The sequence below is a fragment of the Lissotriton helveticus genome, chromosome 6 (genome assembly GCF_964261635.1).
Source record: "Lissotriton helveticus chromosome 6, aLisHel1.1, whole genome shotgun sequence".
Taxonomy (NCBI): Eukaryota; Metazoa; Chordata; class Amphibia; order Caudata; family Salamandridae; genus Lissotriton; species Lissotriton helveticus.
The window spans coordinates 1,721,342,973-1,721,363,972 of record NC_136067.1 but is presented as its reverse complement, the minus strand read 5'-3'; the positions used below and the strand labels follow the sequence as shown (position 1 = coordinate 1,721,363,972).

At 41.7% G+C, this 21,000-nt stretch overlaps 1 protein-coding gene across 3 annotated transcripts in view; it reads left to right on the top strand.

The window, feature by feature from the left end:
- Window positions 1-14,220, top strand: part of CHAC2 (ChaC glutathione specific gamma-glutamylcyclotransferase 2) — a 175,746-nt gene extending 161,526 nt beyond the window's left edge. For all 3 annotated transcript variants that reach the window (XM_078649601.1, XM_078649602.1, XM_078649603.1), the window contains exon 3: window positions 12,124-14,220. In XM_078649601.1, the coding sequence (XP_078505727.1) occupies window positions 12,124-12,507 (384 nt within the window). In that variant the 3' untranslated portion in view covers window positions 12,508-14,220. The remainder of the gene's footprint in view (window positions 1-12,123) is intronic.
- Window positions 14,221-21,000: the final 6,780 nt, after the last annotated feature.

Below are 21,000 nucleotides of genomic sequence, written 5' to 3'. Positions count from 1 at the left end.
GCCGCCGGAGCCGGGGATCGAACCGTGGTCCCCAGATTCCAGCGTCAGTCGCCCTGGCCGCGGCGCCACACCTCTTCCACTAGGGCTCCCCTGTCGAGAAGGCTGTGTCAGAGTATTAGATCCAGAACCCTGGTCAGCCTACCCCACCACTGTTACTAGTGCCTCTTATGCCCTAGCTCTCTCAAGCCTACCCAGGCACCTTCTAGCATTCTTGAGTGGGATCCTACCCTCGCAACCTGCCCATCTCTCCAGTTCCTGCTTCCATCTAGTTATGCTGGGGCCGTTTGGCGCCTTCCACCTGCTAGTGATTTTTCGCTTGGCTAATATAAAGGCCAAGTCCTGGAAATTGTCCATTACCTTTGTCTTCACTGTATGGGGGTGCACGGCTCCACTCGACCAATGATTCAGGCCTTCTCACTCATCACCGCTTGCCAGTAGTGGATCAGGGCCTGGCAGCTCCACATCATATGAATAAAGTTCGTTCCCACCGCCCTTCATCTTGGGCATTCCGCATCGTCCCTAAGGAAAAAGAGGTTGATTAGATTCGGGGTAACATATGCCAGATGAAGTATATAGAAACTAATCTGGCGAAACTGTTTTTTTCTGGAAACCTGGGACGTCCTCTGCAGGATGTTCTCCAGGTCCTTGTCCTCTAGGGGCCATCCCATGTCTTCTGTCCAGGTGTTTCTAAATGTGTCCAGTGTTTTTGCAGAGTCATTACCTATCACCCCATACAGGCAGGTAACCGTCTTTATGGTGCCTCCAGCTATTCCTGTGTACTCCCAAGTGGTGTATTGTGCCGGCTCAAGCGTACCTGTTCTCCAGTGCCGTCTCATGGCTCCCATAATTGCCCTATGGAGCAGGGACTGACCCCGAGGGATGTCCCAGTCCGTGCTAAACTCTTCAAAGGGTAACAATTCCCCATCTCTGTGTAGGTCCCCCTCTTTCGTGGCCCCTGCCTGTTCCCATTCTGCCAACCCTCTCCATTGCCCTCCATGTGGTAATGCCCAAAGCATTGTCATCAGCAACTCCGGTGAGTATGGCTATTTGGTCCGTGTTTTCTGGAGGCATCTATTCCAGCATCATTGCATCACCCTATGTTCCCTTGTATGTATGTGTTGTTGTTTTGCAGTTTTCAAGAGTGTGCGGATTAATGTATCCCTTTTGGGGGTAAAAGGGCCTACGCCTCCTATCTGGTGTCATTCTCCCTGCTGTCCATTGCGTGAGTCCCTGTAGCTGCCCTGCCAGATAGTAAGTCTCAAAATCTGGGACCTCTAGTCCCCCCCTTCGCTGATGGTCACTTTAATGTTGCCAGGGCCACCCCCTTCTGCCTGCCCCCATATGAATGCCGACATGCATGAGTCTAGTTCCCGGAACCGTGCTCCGGGAACCTACACCGGCAATGTAGTAAAGAAATACAACTGTCTGGGGAGGGCCACCATTTTCAACCACGCAATCTGCCCCGCTACAGAGATTGGAAGTCTCCCCCAGAAGATCCTGTTATCTTTTAGTGATCTTAGTGCTCCCCCTATATTACCTCCCTGTGCATCCTGCAGCGAAAGAAAGACCCTTACCCCCAAATACTTGAAGCATCGGGGCTCCCACTGCAGGTCCCCCAAGGCCCTCACGCGGCATTAGACCCTCTACTATCGGGAAGAGTCGAGACTTCCACCAATTGACTTTTAGTCCTGGGAGTGCCCCAAACTCCTCCATCATGTCTCTAGCCCCTCGCAACTCCTCTCCAGAGTTCTTCAGGAACAGGAGCAGGTCGTCAGCATTTAAGGCTATGTAGTGTACCTGCCCTCCCAGCTGCAATCCATTGGATCTGCTGCCTGTCCGTGCCAAGCGGGCCAGCGGTTCCACAGCTAGAGCGAACAGCAGGGTAGAGAGAGGACACCCTTGACGTGTGCCCCTCCCCACCCGATATTGTTCTGGGGTTGTGTGGCCCGTGCACACCCTGGCCAGTGGGCTCGAGTGTAACAGCTTCACCCATCGCAGAAATCCCTCACCTACTCCCATCTTTGCTAGTACCTCATATAGGAAGTCTCACTCCAGGCTGTAGAAGGCTTTGTCTATGTCTATGGTGAAGATTGCCCCCTCCTGCTCCTCACTTCTTCCCCCCTCTGAAATGGAGCAAAGCCGTCGTATATTTAGGGCCATATTTCTACCCAGTCTGAACCCTGCCTGGTCTGGGTGAACCATACAGGTCATGTGAGGTAGAAGCCTTGTTGCAAGTAATTTACTCAAGATTTCGAAGTATAGGTTGAGCATCGACAGCGGCCTGTAGGTTATGCATTTGAGAGGGGACTTATCTGGTTTAAGCAGTGGAATCACCACTGCCACCTGCGTAGTCTTCGGTAGGACTTCCTCCCCCAACTCTTTAATAGCTATTCTTATCTCGGGTTCTGAGACGTCTACTCCCAACTGATCCGTCTTCTCCTCTAATAACACGTGGAGGGGAAGCCTGGCCAGAAATTCCTGTGTCTCCCCTTCCCTTTGGGTCCCCTAGGTCTTATACAATAGTTTGCAGTAGATGAGGATTCTATTGTTTATTTCAGCCTACCTATATAGGGGGTGTCCTACCTGGTTGGCATTCACTATAAATTATTTCCTCTAGGGGCCGGGTTGGCCAGCCATGCCAGCAATCTGCCCGCCTTATCCCGTTACGCATGAGTCCGATCCATGTATGTCTTATAGTTAAAGCATCGCAGGCGTTCCTCCTAGACTGCCACCTCCTCTTTCGCATCCAGGAGCTCCCGCCTGAGATCTTGGTATCCAGCGTGTCATCTCTCTATGTCTCTTACAGTTCTGTCTGCCCTTCCCACATCTGTAAGCAGTGCCCTGCGTACCCCAATAGATGTTGCCATACACCTCCCACTAATCACCGCTTTAAATGCTTCACATTCCGTCAGCCTAGAATTTGTGGAGTGGGCTTTGTCAGCAAAGTAGGATGTTATATGTCCCCTGGTCTCCCGTAGGAAAGACAGGTTTAGGTCCCACCTTAACGATATTAGGGGAAAACTAAATGGAACATTCATTATAGACCTACTAACCTGTTTTCCAAAGTACAGTTTAATGGCATCAGTCATATCCCATATCTCCGCCCCACAGAGTGCATCACCTAAAGCCACAGCTCAGTACACCTCAAGTTCAGGGGAAACCGCTCTATTGCATGATAATCAATGCTTTCTGGCAATCACCGCTGACCAACGTTGCAAGAGGGAGTTACTTTTTTGTTGGTGAAGATCCCAGGTAAATTTTTCTGTGAGCCTTATTCACAAATAATCAAAACTCTTTACTTGCTCAATGGGGGATAAATCAACAATCAAGTTGTTTCTAAATGAGCGGTGGGGATTTAGTACCATCAGTTTGGATTTCCCTGCATTCATTTCAAGACCTCTACGTTTGCTGAATTCTGCAAAATGGTCATGCAAATGCTGTAAACTCATAGGGGTACGTGAAAGAAGCAGGGTGTCGTTTATCCCTATTAATCCCTGTTGACAACTTGTGTGTAAATGTGATTTAGGTAACGCGTTTACCATAGTTGTTGCATTTGACAGTTGATTGCGTCAAGTGTTATCTTTGTGAAACTCTGTGAATTCTAATAGTAACTGTGTAGTAAAAAGTCCCCCCTTTTTCTACTTCAATAAGCATGTTTATTACCACATACCCCCTGTTTACAAACGTGTATTATTTCCAATGAAGGTAAATGTCCCTTACAGAGCAACATTCCAACAAAACAACTTCAGGACATATCTACATTCTGGGTAGGAGAAATAAAAATACGTTTCTTGGTTCATCTCTTTTTCCATAGCTATTTTTCACCAGTGTTTTTTCATGTATGTATATGGTACAGTAGTTTATCTTCCCGTCCCTGCAACTCTTTTTGTCTATGGTATTATGGGATTCTAAACATTCTGTTTCAGTGTTTCCATAATTGTTTGTTAGTCTCATTTTACCTTTGTAAATATTACACACTTCCTTTTGGTAATGGAGATAGGAAATTATAATTGATGATTTTTATGTGCTGTCAAATTACAATTTCCCTTTAACCGATCTTGAGCTTACCAGCCTGTAATGAGTGCACAGAGCCAAAGAAAACACCCAATCTTAACCAAGCACAACTTGAGTTTTTAGAAAGTACTGAATGTTAACCATGTGCACACACAAAAATACCCACCCTATACTTTCATGAGGCTTGTCCGTAGATCGATCTTCTAGTCCTGTGTGTCTAATGAGACAGGGAAAATAAGCCTGGGTGTGGCATTGATTGACAACTGTCTGTCTGTGATCCAGGTTTAGGAAGACGATTCTCTTTATTTTTGGAGAGAAAGATATTTTCTGTTGCATTGCTTGTAATAGTCCTCACCACTGTTCTCTGGAGCACCTAGGTCTCTCAGAGGACGCAGTGTAATATGTGAAGCGTGCAAAACTGTCACTTCCTTCTGCAGTAGGCAGAGGTAGAGACCACCCAAGGTTTGTCAGCAAGTAGCTCCAGTTTCATTTCTTTTGTTTAAAAGGGCTCGGCTGTGGGGCAGATTATGTGCCTTTGTGAAAGTATTCTTGTTAATCGCAGCACCCGTCATGCACTGCAATTCACATGAATACTTTCCCAAAGGCACGCAATCTGCCCTGCAGCCGCGCCCTATTAAATTAAAGGCAGCAAGTCTACAAGCGTGTGCTTATAGTTGATTCTGGAACCACACGTTGTGCTTGTAGACTTGCTGCCTTTCATTTCTTAATAGAGCAGGGCAGATTGTGTGCCACGCTCTTTTAACAAAAGAAATGCAGCAGGTATACTTGCACGTCTTGTGCTTTCCGAATCACCTGAAAGCACATGCCGTGCTTGTAGACTTCAGACACGTTTTAAGGCATGGCTAAAGTGGAGCCTTTCAGGGGTGCCTCCTGATAGTCTTGCTGATGACCTTGAATAATTACTAAACAGATTGTTTTGAATACCATTATCCCTTAATTTATTTTTAAAGCGGGTGAGGTGTAAAAGCCTATTATAGACATTCTGCAGAGAAATGTTTATTTTTCATGCAACATCCATAAAAAGTTTCTTTTAGATCGCAATAGGACCAAACATATGAGAAATGGGAGTGTGTCACAGATATTATTTGCAGTAATATTAGAGAACTGCTGATGTGTTACAATATTGATAACACACATCACCATCCCTGAACATTAGATGTAAATACATTTAGAATTTGGACAATTGTGCCTGTTTACTGTCAGTAACCTGGCCTAAGAGTGCATGAAAGACCTGAAATAAAATCATAAATTCAAACCTGTTCTGAACAGGGGCCCCCAAACTAGGTTTGGCCCAGAGCCCCTAAAATCCTTAAGATGTCCCTGGTAGACGTGCTGCATTTCTTTGGTTAATAGGACTCGGCTGTGGGGCCAGGGTCAGATCTAGGGCAGTGTGACCGGTGCCACTGTAGCGGGTGCTTACTTTGGGTGGGGACACTGTGTTTGCTGGTATATTATTGTTTTAAAAGCACCTGCTGTGACGTTTCTTGCCTCCAGCTATTTTAATGCAATAATAAATATTTCAAGATACCTCTCAGAGTTTTCTCTAGTGAAAGTTTTAAGGTAGCCTGCTGCAAAGAATGTGCACCATGCAGATCACAAAGTGCATAGAATGAAAATAGGTTAGCAAGTTACTACTTTCGTCAGAGGTCATTTTGTTACTTGCAGTTTATAACTTAAAATACTTATACAGAACTGTAAACTATTAACTGTCATCAAAAAAACTTCATGCATACTGCAAGGTATAGATTAGAGAGTTATGATTTTTTGCCCAAACATTCTTTATCCTAATGTTGCACAAAGGGTTAATTTGGGTACCAAGCAATTCTTATTAAAGAGAAACCCCGCCCATGGTGTTACATTTTAAATTCCAACTTTGTGCGACTCCAGACCAAGCACTCTTAAACTATATGCCTACCCGTATGGATGATGTCACTCCTACACTTTGCTGTCCTCTCTTAAGTAACATTTCTTATACACTGATTTACATACCTATGATTGATTGTCTCTGTTTAATGTGTGTGAAATGTAAAGTGCTCTGACACCCTACTCTACTAAGGGGTGTGCTGTAAAACAAATTAAATGCATGTCAGAGAGAGTGGTAATGGAAACTTGAGGGGCACTGTTAAAGGGTGATAGTGAGGAAATATCTGGCAGAGGTGGTCATTGGGGGGCACTAACAAACATTGTCACACAAGGCACCTCCAGCTCTAAGGGTGGCTCTGTGCAGGACAGATTTTGTGCCTCTGAGAACGTATTTGTGTTAATTGCAGCACATGACGGGCGCTGTATTTAACATGAGTACTCACACAATCTGCTCCACATCCGATCTGTATTTGCAATGGGTATTGAAGGTACTGGCGATCCTCCACGTGCATCATGGGTAAAAAACACAATGAGTGACAAATACAACAAACCCACGGTTTTGCTGAATTTAGAGTTACTCAAACATATTTGACATGGAAACGTTTGGGCTTTGAGTGTAAAGAGAATTTGCTCTCCAGCTACTGAAAAACATAGAAACCTTCTCAGGGGTCTTACTGTTACTTGGTCCTTTTAAACCAACAAAGAAGAAATTGGCACAGAAGCTGTAATATAAAAGTAACATCTTTAATAACCTCAAATGAGGGAGACTACGTCACACAGAAGCCTTAGCAACTGAATGAGGCAGTCTAAGGAGTACAGAAAACTGGGGCCTTATATATGCTTAGGGTTACATAGTCAGCATAAGACCAAAGGGAGGTCCTGGCACATGTAAGCATGCAAAATGCTTACTATGGGCATACAAGATCTGCTTGCTCAACAAAGTGGGAGGAAAGTTACTTCTCCATACAGCAGCAAAAATAGCCTGACAGTTGTATACTAGGAGCAGGTGCATTCTACTAGCTAGGCCCTTCTGAGCATGTGCAAGGCTCTGAAGAGGGAAACAGCACATGGCGAGCATATGGCTAACTAAAATGGCTGCCAAAATACAAAATGGCTTTCAGCTCATGCTAACAAATCCGTCCAATCTTTAACAGATGGTCCTTTTAGCATGAGGTAAAGACATTCCTATGATCCAGTAGGAACACAGAAAATATTTGCACATTAGTTTTCATAATTTTATCAATTTCCTAATTCATTGCTAGGTGGGCATTTTCCATTCTAAACATTTCATTAAGCGAGTATATATGAGTTATAAGCAAGAATACAAAGGGAACAAAGCATCGGGTCATAATTAACATTCAGATTGCAGGAGAGAGTAATGACCACTATTACAAACAGAATGATCAGTTCTCCTAGTCCTAAGGAAATCCTAAAACAGTCTAGTAAAACATTTTCAGGGCTCCTATGCATTTTAGTGACCACCCATTTCAGTTTCAGAATAGCTAACAGGACATATCTAATAAAAACATTTTTAGTGAACTTTTTCATTGTTCCCTTTATGAGGGCTAGAACATCAATTATATTTGGGACCAGGAGGACCACACAGGGCCATAAGAATTAGGACGAAGAGCTGCAAAGGGCTGCTGCTCCTCAAAAACGGGACATCCAAAGGGGTACATTATTGACAAAAAGAAGTCCTTGGGGAAATTGAAGCCGCTGTACAACCAACCAGAGGGGAGACTTCTCCCTGTGTCCGTTTGAGCCTCAGAGGCAGGCTCTTATTGTGTCCACGGTGGAGCTGCACAACTCGCAACTCAAGAATCACAGCCCAGCTTCAAGGGGAAAAAGTCCCTTCATTCAGGATAGAGCAGTCACCCACCGGGCAAATGCTCTCAACGATCCTGTCCAGTGTCTCAGGGAGTGCACCCGTTTTCTTCACTTCAATCTAACAGGCACCAGAGACACAGCACCTGTACCCTAAACTCAAGTCCTTCCCTAACTCCTGTATTGCTCTGCTGGTGCACTGCTCATTCGTTGGGGCCACACAATTGCATCCAGTGTGCCCAGGCACCTCTTGACCAACAAACAAAGGTGCAAATTTGCATTCACTTTAGGACCAGGATTCAGAAGCCTGATGCTAGGATCTCTGAAGCAACCCTTGTTTCAAAAGGGGTCACCTCAAGCAAAGCCTCCTCGCCATTCTGGTCGGTCTGTGACTCTCAGCTGGGCATCAAATACTTGATCCACAATTTCTCCTTTCTGATTTGTGACCCCGTCTTTAGCCCAAGACAGTAGCAGGGGTACACAATTCATCTCAGGGCTTCCACCTTCACTGAGGTCCTGGTTGCCAGCAATGCCTGTGCTGGTTACCTTCACGTTGGCTTCAAGCTGGACTTGTGCTGACGCTGACTCCCCAAGCTGAATCTGATGTCCGGGCCCCTCTGGCAATGGTTGTAAGGCAGCAAATATCTATTGGTGGACAGAACAAAAGGTCTTTAGACAAGGCACAGAAACAGAGAGGATAGTCTCAGAATACTTCCTAGTCTTGGGATGCCCCATATATTAGCAAGGCACCCAAGAACCACTTCCTTTATCTATTTGAGAGTAAAAAAAACCTGGACCTATTGGCACGTATAAAAGGAACTCTTTGGTGAACTGCCGAGTAATACATCACCCAATCCCAAGCAGCCAAGGAAGTGTGTGTTCATTTACTAAACTCAGAGGAAAAGAGAAAAACAACACAGACACACCATAAATCCTTAAATTGGTGTATTCCTGTGTACTGATCTGAAAACCCTTAAAAAAACGAAATATTCTACACTTTTAAACTACTTGTACAAGACTGCAGGCACTTCTAAAATGATTCTTAATAAAAGTACCTATATTGTATGCTTAGGACCATGCTCTCATGTTATAGGAGCAACAGGAAAATCTAAAACTGCTAATTTAACAGGAGTTCTTATCTATAAAACAATATTTCCTTCAACCATTTTTGCTAAGGATCACATGGAGATCTTCCCTGCATTCTACTTTTCATGATCCAAACTGTGCAACATCAGCTCTAATAAGGACTGTCAGTTTATTTACACAGCCTAGCTAATAAAAGCTAGCAATGCCCTTGCAAAACTATGTAGCATGAGAATAACATACAATAATGGTGTTATCACATAAGACTTGTAGAACAAAAACTACCCACATCTAGTTCCCCTTAAAGGTCAAATAAGGGAACAACAATCTAGACTATTTATCCTGTCATAATTTCATCAAACAGGATGGCCAGTAACATCACACATATACTTATTCATTTTATTAATGCTAACAATGTTTAAAACAGTATTACCGAATAGCCAATTAAATTAAATGTCTCATTGCTATTTCACAGACAGCTTAAACAGGCTAAAAACGGAATTGAGAAAAAGAGAGAGCAACATACATTTTACCTAGCCTTAATTTTTAGAGGAGCTAGCCTCCTTCCCCCATTTTGACAGTAGGAAACCTGAAACAAGTTTCACTACTGTCAACACTATTAACCCCATTTGTAGCAACTGGGCATAAACAAAGTTATAGGAGGTACATAATACTTTTGAGAGGGCTAATAAAAACATGAATACCCAAACCCCAATCCTTTTAGCAAATGCACAAGTGAAACATGAGGGCACATGAAGTCAAACTAAATTTCATTGCCTCCGCTTTTTTTTACAGTAATCCTCAGACTAAAAGCATTAGTGCTGTATATAAATATGGCAAAGCTTATCTGTTAATCAAAGTTCACATATACCATTATATAGTTTTCTATCATATGAGTACATAAAGTGCTTGCTTTTGCCAAAAAAAGGAAAACTTCTCCTTTTCTCCCCGGTCGTCTTTCAAAAAGTTTCGGAGGTCGAAATGTCAAAGCAAACTTTACTGTGGGAGGCATGCTATGCTTCTAAATATAGAACTGACATTTAACTCTTCCCAGCTGTCCTATTCTGTATTCAAGGGTGTCCATGCGGCTGTCCCAATTCGAAGTCACCCTAGAGACAGAAAGCTGGAAAGCACTTATCCCCCTGTTTGTCAGTTTAGAGTTAAAAGAATAACTTCTGATGGTTTTTTATATTTATTTTCAATTGTAAGCAGTGTGCAGTATACTTGTCTAACAATATAGAAGTCAGCTGTTTGTATTATACCCAAATGTATGCATTTACTGAAGCCTAAGGCAGTTTAAAAGCTTCTCTGAATGCAGAATTTGTTTTTAAATTAGTGAATTTTGCCCAATTTCGACTTTGATATTTGCGGCACTTAAAAATGAATATCCTATCATTTTTTTGCATAATAGGAATCCCCAGAGTGTTCTCTAGCTAGCCCAGGAATGGAAAATTAGAAATATATCATATACACCCTTATAAAAATGAGTTTATTACGCCTTCCATATGCAAATTTCCTCAGTATGCGGTACAACACAACTTAAATTAAATTTTAATGCTTGGAGGTCACTGTATGATTATTAAGCTTTATAGATAGTAAAAAACTAATTTAAAGCACTTATTTTTTAATAATTCTTTTTAATATATATATAGCGCGCTTAAGGCTAGCCATTTTTACACAAAAGAGCGCAATCGCTATTTACTCACAGAAGTATCACTAATGGGAAAACCACAAACCACATAGACATTTAAACACACGATTAACCCACAGATCAACACTAAGTACAGAAACAAAGGACAGCCCACAGACTGTGCTTAAACCAAACCATTTGTAAATACTAGTTGTAAGGCATATTTGCAAGAAGAGCTTCTCAATAGTATTCCAAAAGACTGCAAAAAACAGCCCAACAGACTGTTTTATTTTCAAGAAGCCAAAATACACTCAATTCACTAGCTTTGTCTGACAGAACACCAAAAAATCGCTCTGCATTTCTCCATTTATAAAAGTGCACAGAAAAGGATCCTTGTTTGTATTATTGTCATATTTTAATTCCCTGGGGATACAGTCGTTAACACTACCTTCGCACTATATTAAGATCTGTACAAAATGTGGTGAACTAAGCTATATGCCACTGTTTTGATCCGAAGGTATGCAAGTCTGATCCATGGTATGACTGTTACTTATAAGAAATTTCAGTAGATTGTATGATGAAATACAAACAAACCCTGCTTAGGTAATATTCCTCAGCACCTGATGCATTGACCAGCTTCCAATCATCCTATCCATGCAGAACCTCTGTTGCCAGATGCCTGATGTCTTTTTGGCCTCTCCTGTGCAAGTGTACATCCCACTGCTGCTGCGATGCATTCTGTGTTCCTGCTGCTCTGTCAACTATTCAAGCACTACCGTTAGTTGTTACTGCTGGCATGTTTGCTAGTCGTGCTACAAATGCTATGATTACCATGCTGACTTAGGACCTTATTATGAGTTTGGCATTGAGGGACCACCCCGCTCCTGCACCATCAAACTTGTGTGAGCACCGCCTGCCAGATTTTATTTTTTTTCGTCACTGGCAGGCTGTCCCACGGCAGTGCCTATAAAAAAGGCACCGCAATGGGAACACCAAAGCAAATTCCTACAGGGCATGGGCTGCCAAGTCCATGCCCTGCAGGAACTAAGGATGCATGCACACAGGAGGGCATAACATTTGCCCCGCATGTATTCCCAGGCATGCGATCTTGTATAGGCTCCCAACATTTCCGGACCCTGTGAATAGAGCTCCAGTCGAGAATCCTTAGTAAAATCTTATAATGGTACCACCGTTGGAGTCCTGTGCTTTTCTGAAGCCACAGTGTACTTACCTGTGTAACCAATTCATGTCATGGTGTGTGTATCTAGATTGCAAACCTGCCTTAAGACCCATCATGTGACATTGTATGTGTGGAAATGCACAGTCTTTTCACTTTTTAAGCAAAGGTTTAGAGTGATTGTTGCACTATTTGTCGCTGCACCCACACGTGCGGTTTGGTTCCTGACGCACATAGCGTTAGCGCACAGAGACCTTACACTGCTGCACACAGATGAAAAAAATTAGAGGGAACATTGGTCCTCACTCAATATTTATTGACAGATCACAATTAGGAGTGCTCCCTCCTTCTCTTTTTTCATTTCTTGCTTTGGGAAGTAGAAATGTTATGCTTACTTCACATAAAAGCATTCCTGTTTGCTCATAAGTTAATGCCAAGAATAAAGTGAATTTGTTTCCTATGCATATGGTTGTCTGTGCATTAACTTGATATTTATATGTTTGTTTAACAGGGTTGTGTATGGGGTATTGCATACAGGCTGCCAGCAGGAAAAGAAGAAGAAGTTAAAGCTTACCTTGACTTTAGAGAGAAAGGGGGCTACAGGACTACAACTGTTGTCTTCTACCCAAAAGATCCTTCAATAAAACCTTTTAATGTCTTACTATATATTGGAACATGTGATAATCCTAACTATCTTGGTCCAGCGCCTCTCGAAGACATTGCGGAACAGATTTTTAATGCAGTTGGTCCTAGTGGAAGAAACACAGAGTACCTTTTTGAACTTGCAAATTCCATCCGGAATCTTGTGCCCGAAGATGCAGACGAGCATCTGTTTTCTTTAGAACGACTAGTAAGAGAACTTTTGGAAAGAAACCAGAACTTGAATTGCTTATAAAAATATAACGTTCAATCTTTTTCAGGAAATCCTCTATTTTCATCTTCGTGGAAAAAGTTTCATTGCACACGTTTTTCTATATTTATCGGGCATTTTACATGATGATTTATTTAAATCGAACATTTATGGAGCTTTATGGCAGGGATGCCCCTTTAATAGACGATTATTTAATTTTGCATTGATGCATACTTTTAATGTTCTCTCAGTTTCATGTTTGCTCTTGAGCAATAATGTTTTAAGTTATACCTCAGAGGACTGTCAAAGATTATGTCCGTTATGGCACAGCTTGCAGACTGTACCATTTTATTTGGTGCTATGAAGTCTGGTTTAATTTTTTCGAAATTATCATTTCCTTTTTTCCTTTTACAAGTAAAGCAAGGGGCTTACAGACACAATCTGCCAAATTAAATAACTATTTCCAACATGATTCCCATAGGTCTAGCAAATTACAGTGATACATCAACAGATGCACATTTTTACAGCAAAGATTGTTGTAAATGAGAAGCTGATACTGCCCTCATAGTGGACGGTTTATTTTTGTAGTTTGTTCCTCCCTTTAAGAAGGCCATTCCTTTTCCCCTCTTCATCCCTATCCTGTTTCTTATTTTCACAGTGGATCTTTTGTGATGCATCACTCTTTTCACCTGCTATTGTGGGGGGTACTTTTACTGTGTCTTGCCATATAACTTGTAGCCCTTAACAACACTTGACCTTGGCTGTGTTTGAGTAGAAGTCTGTTGATAGCAATGTGTGCAAATTCATTGAAGTCATATAGCCATGTCCTTTCCCTGAATTTGTACCAACCACTATCAATGCACAAAGTGTTAGAATAATTCCTGAGAATTCTGGAACACTCAGCCTCCTCATGGTTTTCAAGAAAGAGCTATGGATTTAGCAAGCAAATGCTGCTAGTAATGTAATCCTCTCCATTTAACAAGGGTGCTAACACTTGAACCACTTACCACCACAAAAACCAAGACTGTTACCTGATAATTGAAATTCCCATCACTTCTGTACAATGAGAAAAGGTTATGGGAACAACAGAAAGCAACTCTTTTACCAACATTTGTGAAATAAAGCTGCACTTGATTTTTGAAGTCAGAGTTAATGTTACATAAACTTTTGAAAGACAAACAAAGGGATTAAACCAACACAAGGCATGAAATGTTTAGTTTCTCTTAATGACATTTTTAAATATCTTGAAAATAGTTTACATTTCTAATTGTTACTGTTCTAGGGTATATTTATATCACGCAAACTCGACAACGCAGTGTAAGAAAGAAAGTAAAAGAATTGTGAACCTTATGCAGAAAAGAATGTTGTCTCTTACGATTCTGCAATATATATTTATAATTCAAACTCGTATATAGCTAGTACCAGTTGCATAGAGTTCGAGAACAGTGACTGCAAATTTCTGATTCTTTGTAACCCATAGCATATATGCTATGCTTTCACTCTCAATAACTTGTTCATTTGTGTACCTGCTTTATCAGGATGCCATTACGTTATGACTAAAACGTACATTTTTTCTCAGTCTCCATCGTGTTTCTATGCAACTAAAGAACTCGTAGCCCCACTTATTACGTTTCTACCTTTTGAATAAATAAATTCGTACTCCAAAATCAAATATTATAAAATGAACAAGCGTGCATGTTCATTTAGTTTGTGGTGAAGATAGACATGATGGGCAATTAAAGAGAAGTTGTATTTTAGTACTACAGGCTCCAAAATGGAAACTATATTCTTTAATTTTACAACCCAGAGTTTTGGGTCATACTTCATAAGCTGTGGTCAGATAGTTAAAGTTTACAGAGGTTTGTGTGAGATGGTCTATTTTGTTGTTACAGCGTACGATCAAAAGTATAAAGATATTTTATGGAAACATAGCATATTAAACTTCTATCATTCTAATGCAGCCTGTTCAGTGATGCAATATGAGTGTGGTAAGGCATATATATATATTTTCTATTTTTTTATTGTTGAGTAGAAGAAATAAATACATTGAGTAGTTGCTTAAAATGAAGTAAAACAGAGAAAAGAAACGTATTCCAATTCATGCCAATCCAATCCAAATCAATTAACCATGATATATACAAAGAATTCACATTATTGGCTTTGGACAGTTCAAAGTGCAATAGATATTCAAAGTGCAAAGTGAGATATAATCGGTCGAGCCTTGTTTAGAACATCTGTTCTGTTCCAAAAACAAAACACTATCCAATCTTTGAAAAACCACGGTTCATCATCCATGTAACACGTGCAATTTGCAATTAAAATGTACCCGTGCTACTCCAAAATACAGTATCCTAAAAAAAAAAACACACAGAAAAAAACACTTTTGGGGACATAGAAAGTGAAATAATTTTTCTTTTATTCTTTTTTCTTTCCCTTCCCTCCTTTGCTTCTTCTCCATTCTTACCCCTACTGCCTTTCCTTGCCCTTCTCTTTCCCTTCTTTCTCTTCCTCCTCTCCTCCCTCTTTTTTCTGCCTTTTTCTCTCTTCTCCCTTTTTTATTTGAAAAAAAGGCAACCATATTACTCAAACATATTTTAAGTTAACGAATGTGTTCTCAATAAAATACGTTAATTCTTGCATAAAGTGCATTAGTGTGCAGAAAGAGCGCAATAGGGTGCAGAGCAATGAAGATAAAATCTAATTTTTTCTTTTTCCCTCTTAAATATAGCACTACCCCCAATGGTAATGCGTATATTTCATAAAATTCATTTGCATCCTAAAATTAGATGTGTTTTCAAAATCGAAGATATAGCACAATGGCGTTTATGGAAAATGTCGCATTTGCAAATCTTTTTTCACGAAAGAGCGTCTGATTAGCCAAGAGTCCAATTTCAGAGTGAACTTCTCAGATATATTGAAATGTCCTCCCAGGCCTCCCCACTTAAATCAGCCAATCCAATGAATGCCTACACAGGCTGTCCTTTTGTTTCGCTTGCATTTGTACCAGACTGATAAAAGACACAAGGTCATCAGTGTGCGAATGTGCGTTCTGCATTTGTGTTTAGTGGATTAGCGTTTCTGCTTTATTATAACTGATTGTGCTTTGAGTTTGGAATTTGGAATTTCCACTTGAACATCAGTCGCAGCTTTTGCTTATAGAGAGGTATGTCATAACTTAAAGCGAAGTCGAAAGCAAAAGTGACCATCGGGATTGTTCTGAATGTACAGTAAGTACATGTTTTGTCTGAAAAAAATCTCATTGATGTTTTGTTGGCACTGAGAAATCAGTATTTTTTTAATGTTAAAAACAAGCATTTCCAGTGCATTAGGTCTGGCATTTGCGTGCGTTTAAGCTATTGGCATTGAAAATGACAATGCCTTTTATTTATGTGTTTTTACAAGGAACACATATATAAAAGGCATTGTTGTTTTTAATGCCAATGGCTCAAACTCTTGTAAATGTGAGACCACTACAATGGTGACCACACCCCTTTTTTAAGACACTGCTTGCATATTCAGGTTACCGTTAGCAGCGGCTAAGCAAAGGGACGTGGCTACCATTATAGCGAACGCGTGTGTATGGTGCTTTCACCTTAAGTTTACAATTAAAACAAAAAGTGCATTCAAAAACTTTGTAGCTGTAGCGCACCCGCTAAACTGAAAGAGGTCAGCGCTGAAAATTAAATAGGCCCGGACGCTAAAGTGAATGCGGACCGCGCCGTAAATAAAATAATTAAATAAGCGCAGCCTCTATAAAGCGGACCGTGCTGCAATTTGAATATAACATTTATTACAATTTAAAACAAAGCGGGCAGGTGCTCCAATGCAATGGGTGGAATAGGGGAAGAGCATTAAAGAAAATAGTGTTCCCCAACTTATAAAGCGTACCATGTACCAAACGGAGTAAAAGGGCAGTCCTCGTGGGAGGTTACAAGTGAAGGCAAGGCAGTACTAAGGAGGGACTAACAAGCCTATGTACGAATCAGAAGCCAGAAGTTAAGAAGGGCAATGACATAAGCCAATGACAAACATTGGCGGAGAGTGGGCGGGGCTTCAATGGCATGCTCCAGTACAGCATGCTTCGCAGAGCGAGCAGCGCATGCGCGCTGCCCTTAGGCTTCACGTAATGACTTCCCAACCCTCTGCAGTTATTTCCGCATGGACCTTTTATATATGGAAACTCTAACCCAGTTCTCCCTTTGCTTTAACAAGATTGCAAAAGAGCAATCATCATGCTCCTGATTGTTTCCAGACTGGATTATTGCAATGCCTTTTACTTGGATACAAACAACACTCTTCTAGATGAACTACAATTAGTTCTAAATGAAGCCGCTATACTTGCTGCACCCCGTTTTTACGCAGTCAAACCTATACCTGGACATCAATGATCTAACACCTTTTCAACACTCTGCCCATTTTAAGTCTATGCACACTATACACAAAAATCTCTGGGGTAGCACCCTCATGTATTTAGACAGATCTTTCCAGGTACTCCCCTCTTCAACCTCTGCGCTCATTTCACATCTCTTGAGAGTACCGCAGTTCTTGACAACCTCCATTTGTAGAAGAGCCTGCTCTGTTCTGGCATCTTAGCTTCAGAATTCTCTACTTCTTCATTTTTAATTCATCAATTCTCAAATCTTTATTAGAAAAAAACCCAAAAGACTGCTCTTTGCAGAGGACACGCTCTCCATACTTTACTAGATGATTTAGCACCAATAGCATTATTGTTCTACAAGTGCTTAGTAAATATCCCCTAACATTACATCTATCCTTGTTCCCTAGCATCCAACCAAATAATTTGATATAACATGCAAAGTTACACATACCATTTGCACATTCCATCATGTCTGCATTGATAATAGGCCTTAATTATTGACATGAGGTTAATGAACTATCTATTTTAATATTTTAGGAAGTATGATCTCTGCTACATTGTGAAGAACGCACACATTGTGCATCTGCAGGGTCGGACTTGGACAGAATATAGGTCCTGGGAGCCTATAGAAAGCTAAAAAAAAAGCAGTCTGTGTTTGCAAATTGGGACAGCTTTGAATTTGTAAAGACATTCTGTATAACTGTTTTGCAAGGAATGTAAAACTGTATAGATTTGAGCTTGAGGCTATGTTTGTTTTATTAGCAGAGCCAGTACCAGTAAAGCATGGCCCAGCAGACCATAAAATAGGCCCACAAGATGCCAGAACAACACACTGACCTGTGAGACCAGCAATGCCTGATTGCCCTATAGGGTAGGCCGACCGTATGCACCTGTAGCCTTAGGCCATTCTTAAATTGATGACTCTTATAAGGCTGGCAGAAGATATTTTTTTGTCTTGGTATAGTGAATCTTCTTTGACCTACCCCCGATTCTGTGCAGGAGTGGCTGTACCTTTCCCCTTGATAGCAGGGGTTTATGTACTTCACTTTTCCACAGCAGAATCTGGTGGTTTTAGATTTGTTCCCTTTCCTTTTTCTGCCGCTCTTCCCTACAGTGGTATCCTGCAATTTTGGCATCACCAAGGCATCTGCCCTCTTGTCTCACTGAGCAACTCCAGTGTTTGGCTTGAGGGGCGTGGATGCCTGCTGCACCTCATGTCTGTATGCTACTCAAATGTTGCTGCACTAGTGCGATTCTCTTTGTTTACTGCTGCTCCACCTCTTTAACGTCCTATTGTGCTTGCTCTGGTTCTAGTTGTTCAGTTGACCAGAGCTGATTCTGTCTCCGGTGATCTGGTGATGCTTGGTTCTTGTTGACGGTGGGTACATTGTTTGATTCTGCCTGACAACACCTTTTGTTTGCTGTACAGGGTTGTTCTGTGGCTTCATACTTTATTTGCATTAGAGGCTTCATTGGGCTGTGGGTATGATCTGGTCTTGCTTTTCTGATTCTTGGGTTAGTAGCAGGCAGGCATGTGTGATGAAGGTTTCCCCTATCATTCTCCTTTGTTCTCCTGGTCCCAAGTCATAATGGCCTGGGGTGTGAGTCCATGTGGCTTGGACGCTGGGTTTACAGTCCTCTCCTTGGTGGGAGATGCCAGTAGCAGCCCTCGATGCCTTGGGACTAATCAATGGACGTTTGTTGCCCATGGTTGTGTTGTTGCAGACATTCATTTTTTGGGGTGTGAGGGAAAACTCATCTCCTTGTACCTGATGCTGTTGTACTGCTTCGGTCACTTGCACGCGACACTGTGCTCGGGCTTTGGGGCTAGATGAGTTTGAGTGACTTGACTGTAGCGAGGTGCACCTCTTTTGGGATGGATCCATTCACATCACTGCTATGTACAGTAACCTGCTTTTCCCTGGTTCGAACCCAGCGAGACCTAGTGTCATATATGCCCCTCTGCTGATGTATTTCCTTTCACTATTGTTGGGTATTGCTCCCTGACAGCTTCTTGTTTGCGCCTCAGCATGGCTTGACATAGTCAGGACTCGACTTGGCGACCACATTCATTTCATTTGCTTTCTATTTGTGATATAGCAGCACCAATGCTTGTAGTTTTCAGCCATCTTCCAGTCTGTATCATCCTTGTCCTTCAACGCATCCCAGTGTCAAAAACATCCAATGACTGATAGATGCAAAAATAGCAGGGATGTAACAGGCAGGAAGACCTTTGCTTTTCAGAGCTTGATCAGTGAAGCCCTTTGTTCATGGAACCCTTTCATCAGTGGGTGAAGCATTTCTCCTAGGCAGATATGCGGTGTCAAAGAAGCACATTAACAGGCGAGACCCAGCTGCAGCAAAGGTTTAAGGCTACTGAGCATACAGGTTTCTTAAATTCTAGAAAATGACCTATTAAAGTCATATGGACTATTACATTTCCTAGAATGACTTTAACTGTCTACAGAGCTCAGTTAGTTAACCCTCTAATACTGCACCCGTTTAACAGCATATAAACGCCCCACAGGCATGTTTAGCCCTTTTTACTTTATCCCTTTTCACATTCAAATGCTTACACATTTAAATGTATACACACTGTTCCTTACTTTAGCTTTATATTCCACGATGGCAGCTGACTTATTTTATATTAAATTTAGTGCATTAAATGGAGTCATTTTTCCTTTTACGGACTCCTGCTTAATTTTGAGTGTGACATAGCTACACCTCCCAGTGCGTGTCAGCTTTGTTCCCCCTATAAGTGGCAAAGGGTCCACGTGTGGTGTTTGACTTTTATGCAGCATGCTCTGTTTGTACACTCTTGCTACCGACTTATAAAAAAAGTCACATTTGCAAAATGGATTCAGGTTTTGGGAGTTTTTTAGGCAGGTGCAGTTGAGTACTGCTTGGTAGCTGTATGCTGCCAGACACCAGCTAACCAGGCGCACAGAAAGCAAAAACAATCCAACAGACCATGTCAAAAATACAATGCCTCCCACTAACCTAACCCTAGCTCCAACCTTAATCAACCCCATCATTTACCCTCATCCTACATAGAAGTGCAACCCCTAAGCCTTGTGCCTCGCGTAACTCCGACTTCTTACCATAACCTTAAAAGTTAAATTATATTGCAACCCGTTTTAATGCAAATATTAATAGTGTTAATGCTGGTGATGTAAACTTAGATCATCATACAAATGTGACTAGGAAAATAGATGACAAGATTGTGACAGCGTAAAGAGATCCCCCATTGGCATCACAGAAGCCACGAATACCTTCCTTTTCCATGGCAGAGTTCAAATTTCCTCAGACATGTCATGGTCCACGAAAAGCCATTAGCACAGTTTATTCTGGGAACAAAGGTGAGACACATATTGAACCCCATGTCTTGTTACCATGATATTATACTGGTCATGTCCATTAGATTTCCTGAGCCCCAATAAGAAACAGTAATCTTTTCGGCAAAAGGAAAACTGTCTGGCATCTCGCATTTCTTCTTCCGAGTTATTCTCAGGTGAAGTGGCGGTGTTAGTAGTCAGACACACCAATAATCTTACTTCTAATGGATTTATAACTGCAAATTTCTCACATTGTAATACTCTCCAGGCACAGGCTGGCTCTAAAAGCTTTTTCTGGTAAAGCCCCTGCACGCCGCTATGTGATGCATGCGTCTACTTGCTGCCTCTGTACCTTCCCAGAAGTGATGGAGTAGAGCTGCATATAAGCACCATCCCTGTGCTCTGAGGTCAGTTTCTTTCTTTCCGTGCCCTTCCAACGTGAATCCGGGGTTCTGCTCTCAAATTTGTCGTACACCATCAACTCCTAAAATGAAATCCAGTATGCCAAGGAATTTGATAAATTCCTAAAACTACGCTTTTGACACTATACTGTCGCTATAGAAAGCAAATGTTGGTCACGGACCGGCATGAAGTGTCTGACGTTTGAGCTTGACACATGACTCAGAGTTGTGTGATGTGTGTGTCCTTATTCAACCAAAGGCAGTCGGAGATTGAAAAGCAAAGTTTTACATCGCAGAACATTAGAAGTTGCTGTAGCGTTCATGTAAGTTCCTCTCCAGCTTGTGGGTGGCGATTCAGTACCACTCCCACAGCCGTTCTCATGAGAGGTCCTCAGCACAGTAGAATACAAAAAGCAAATGGGGA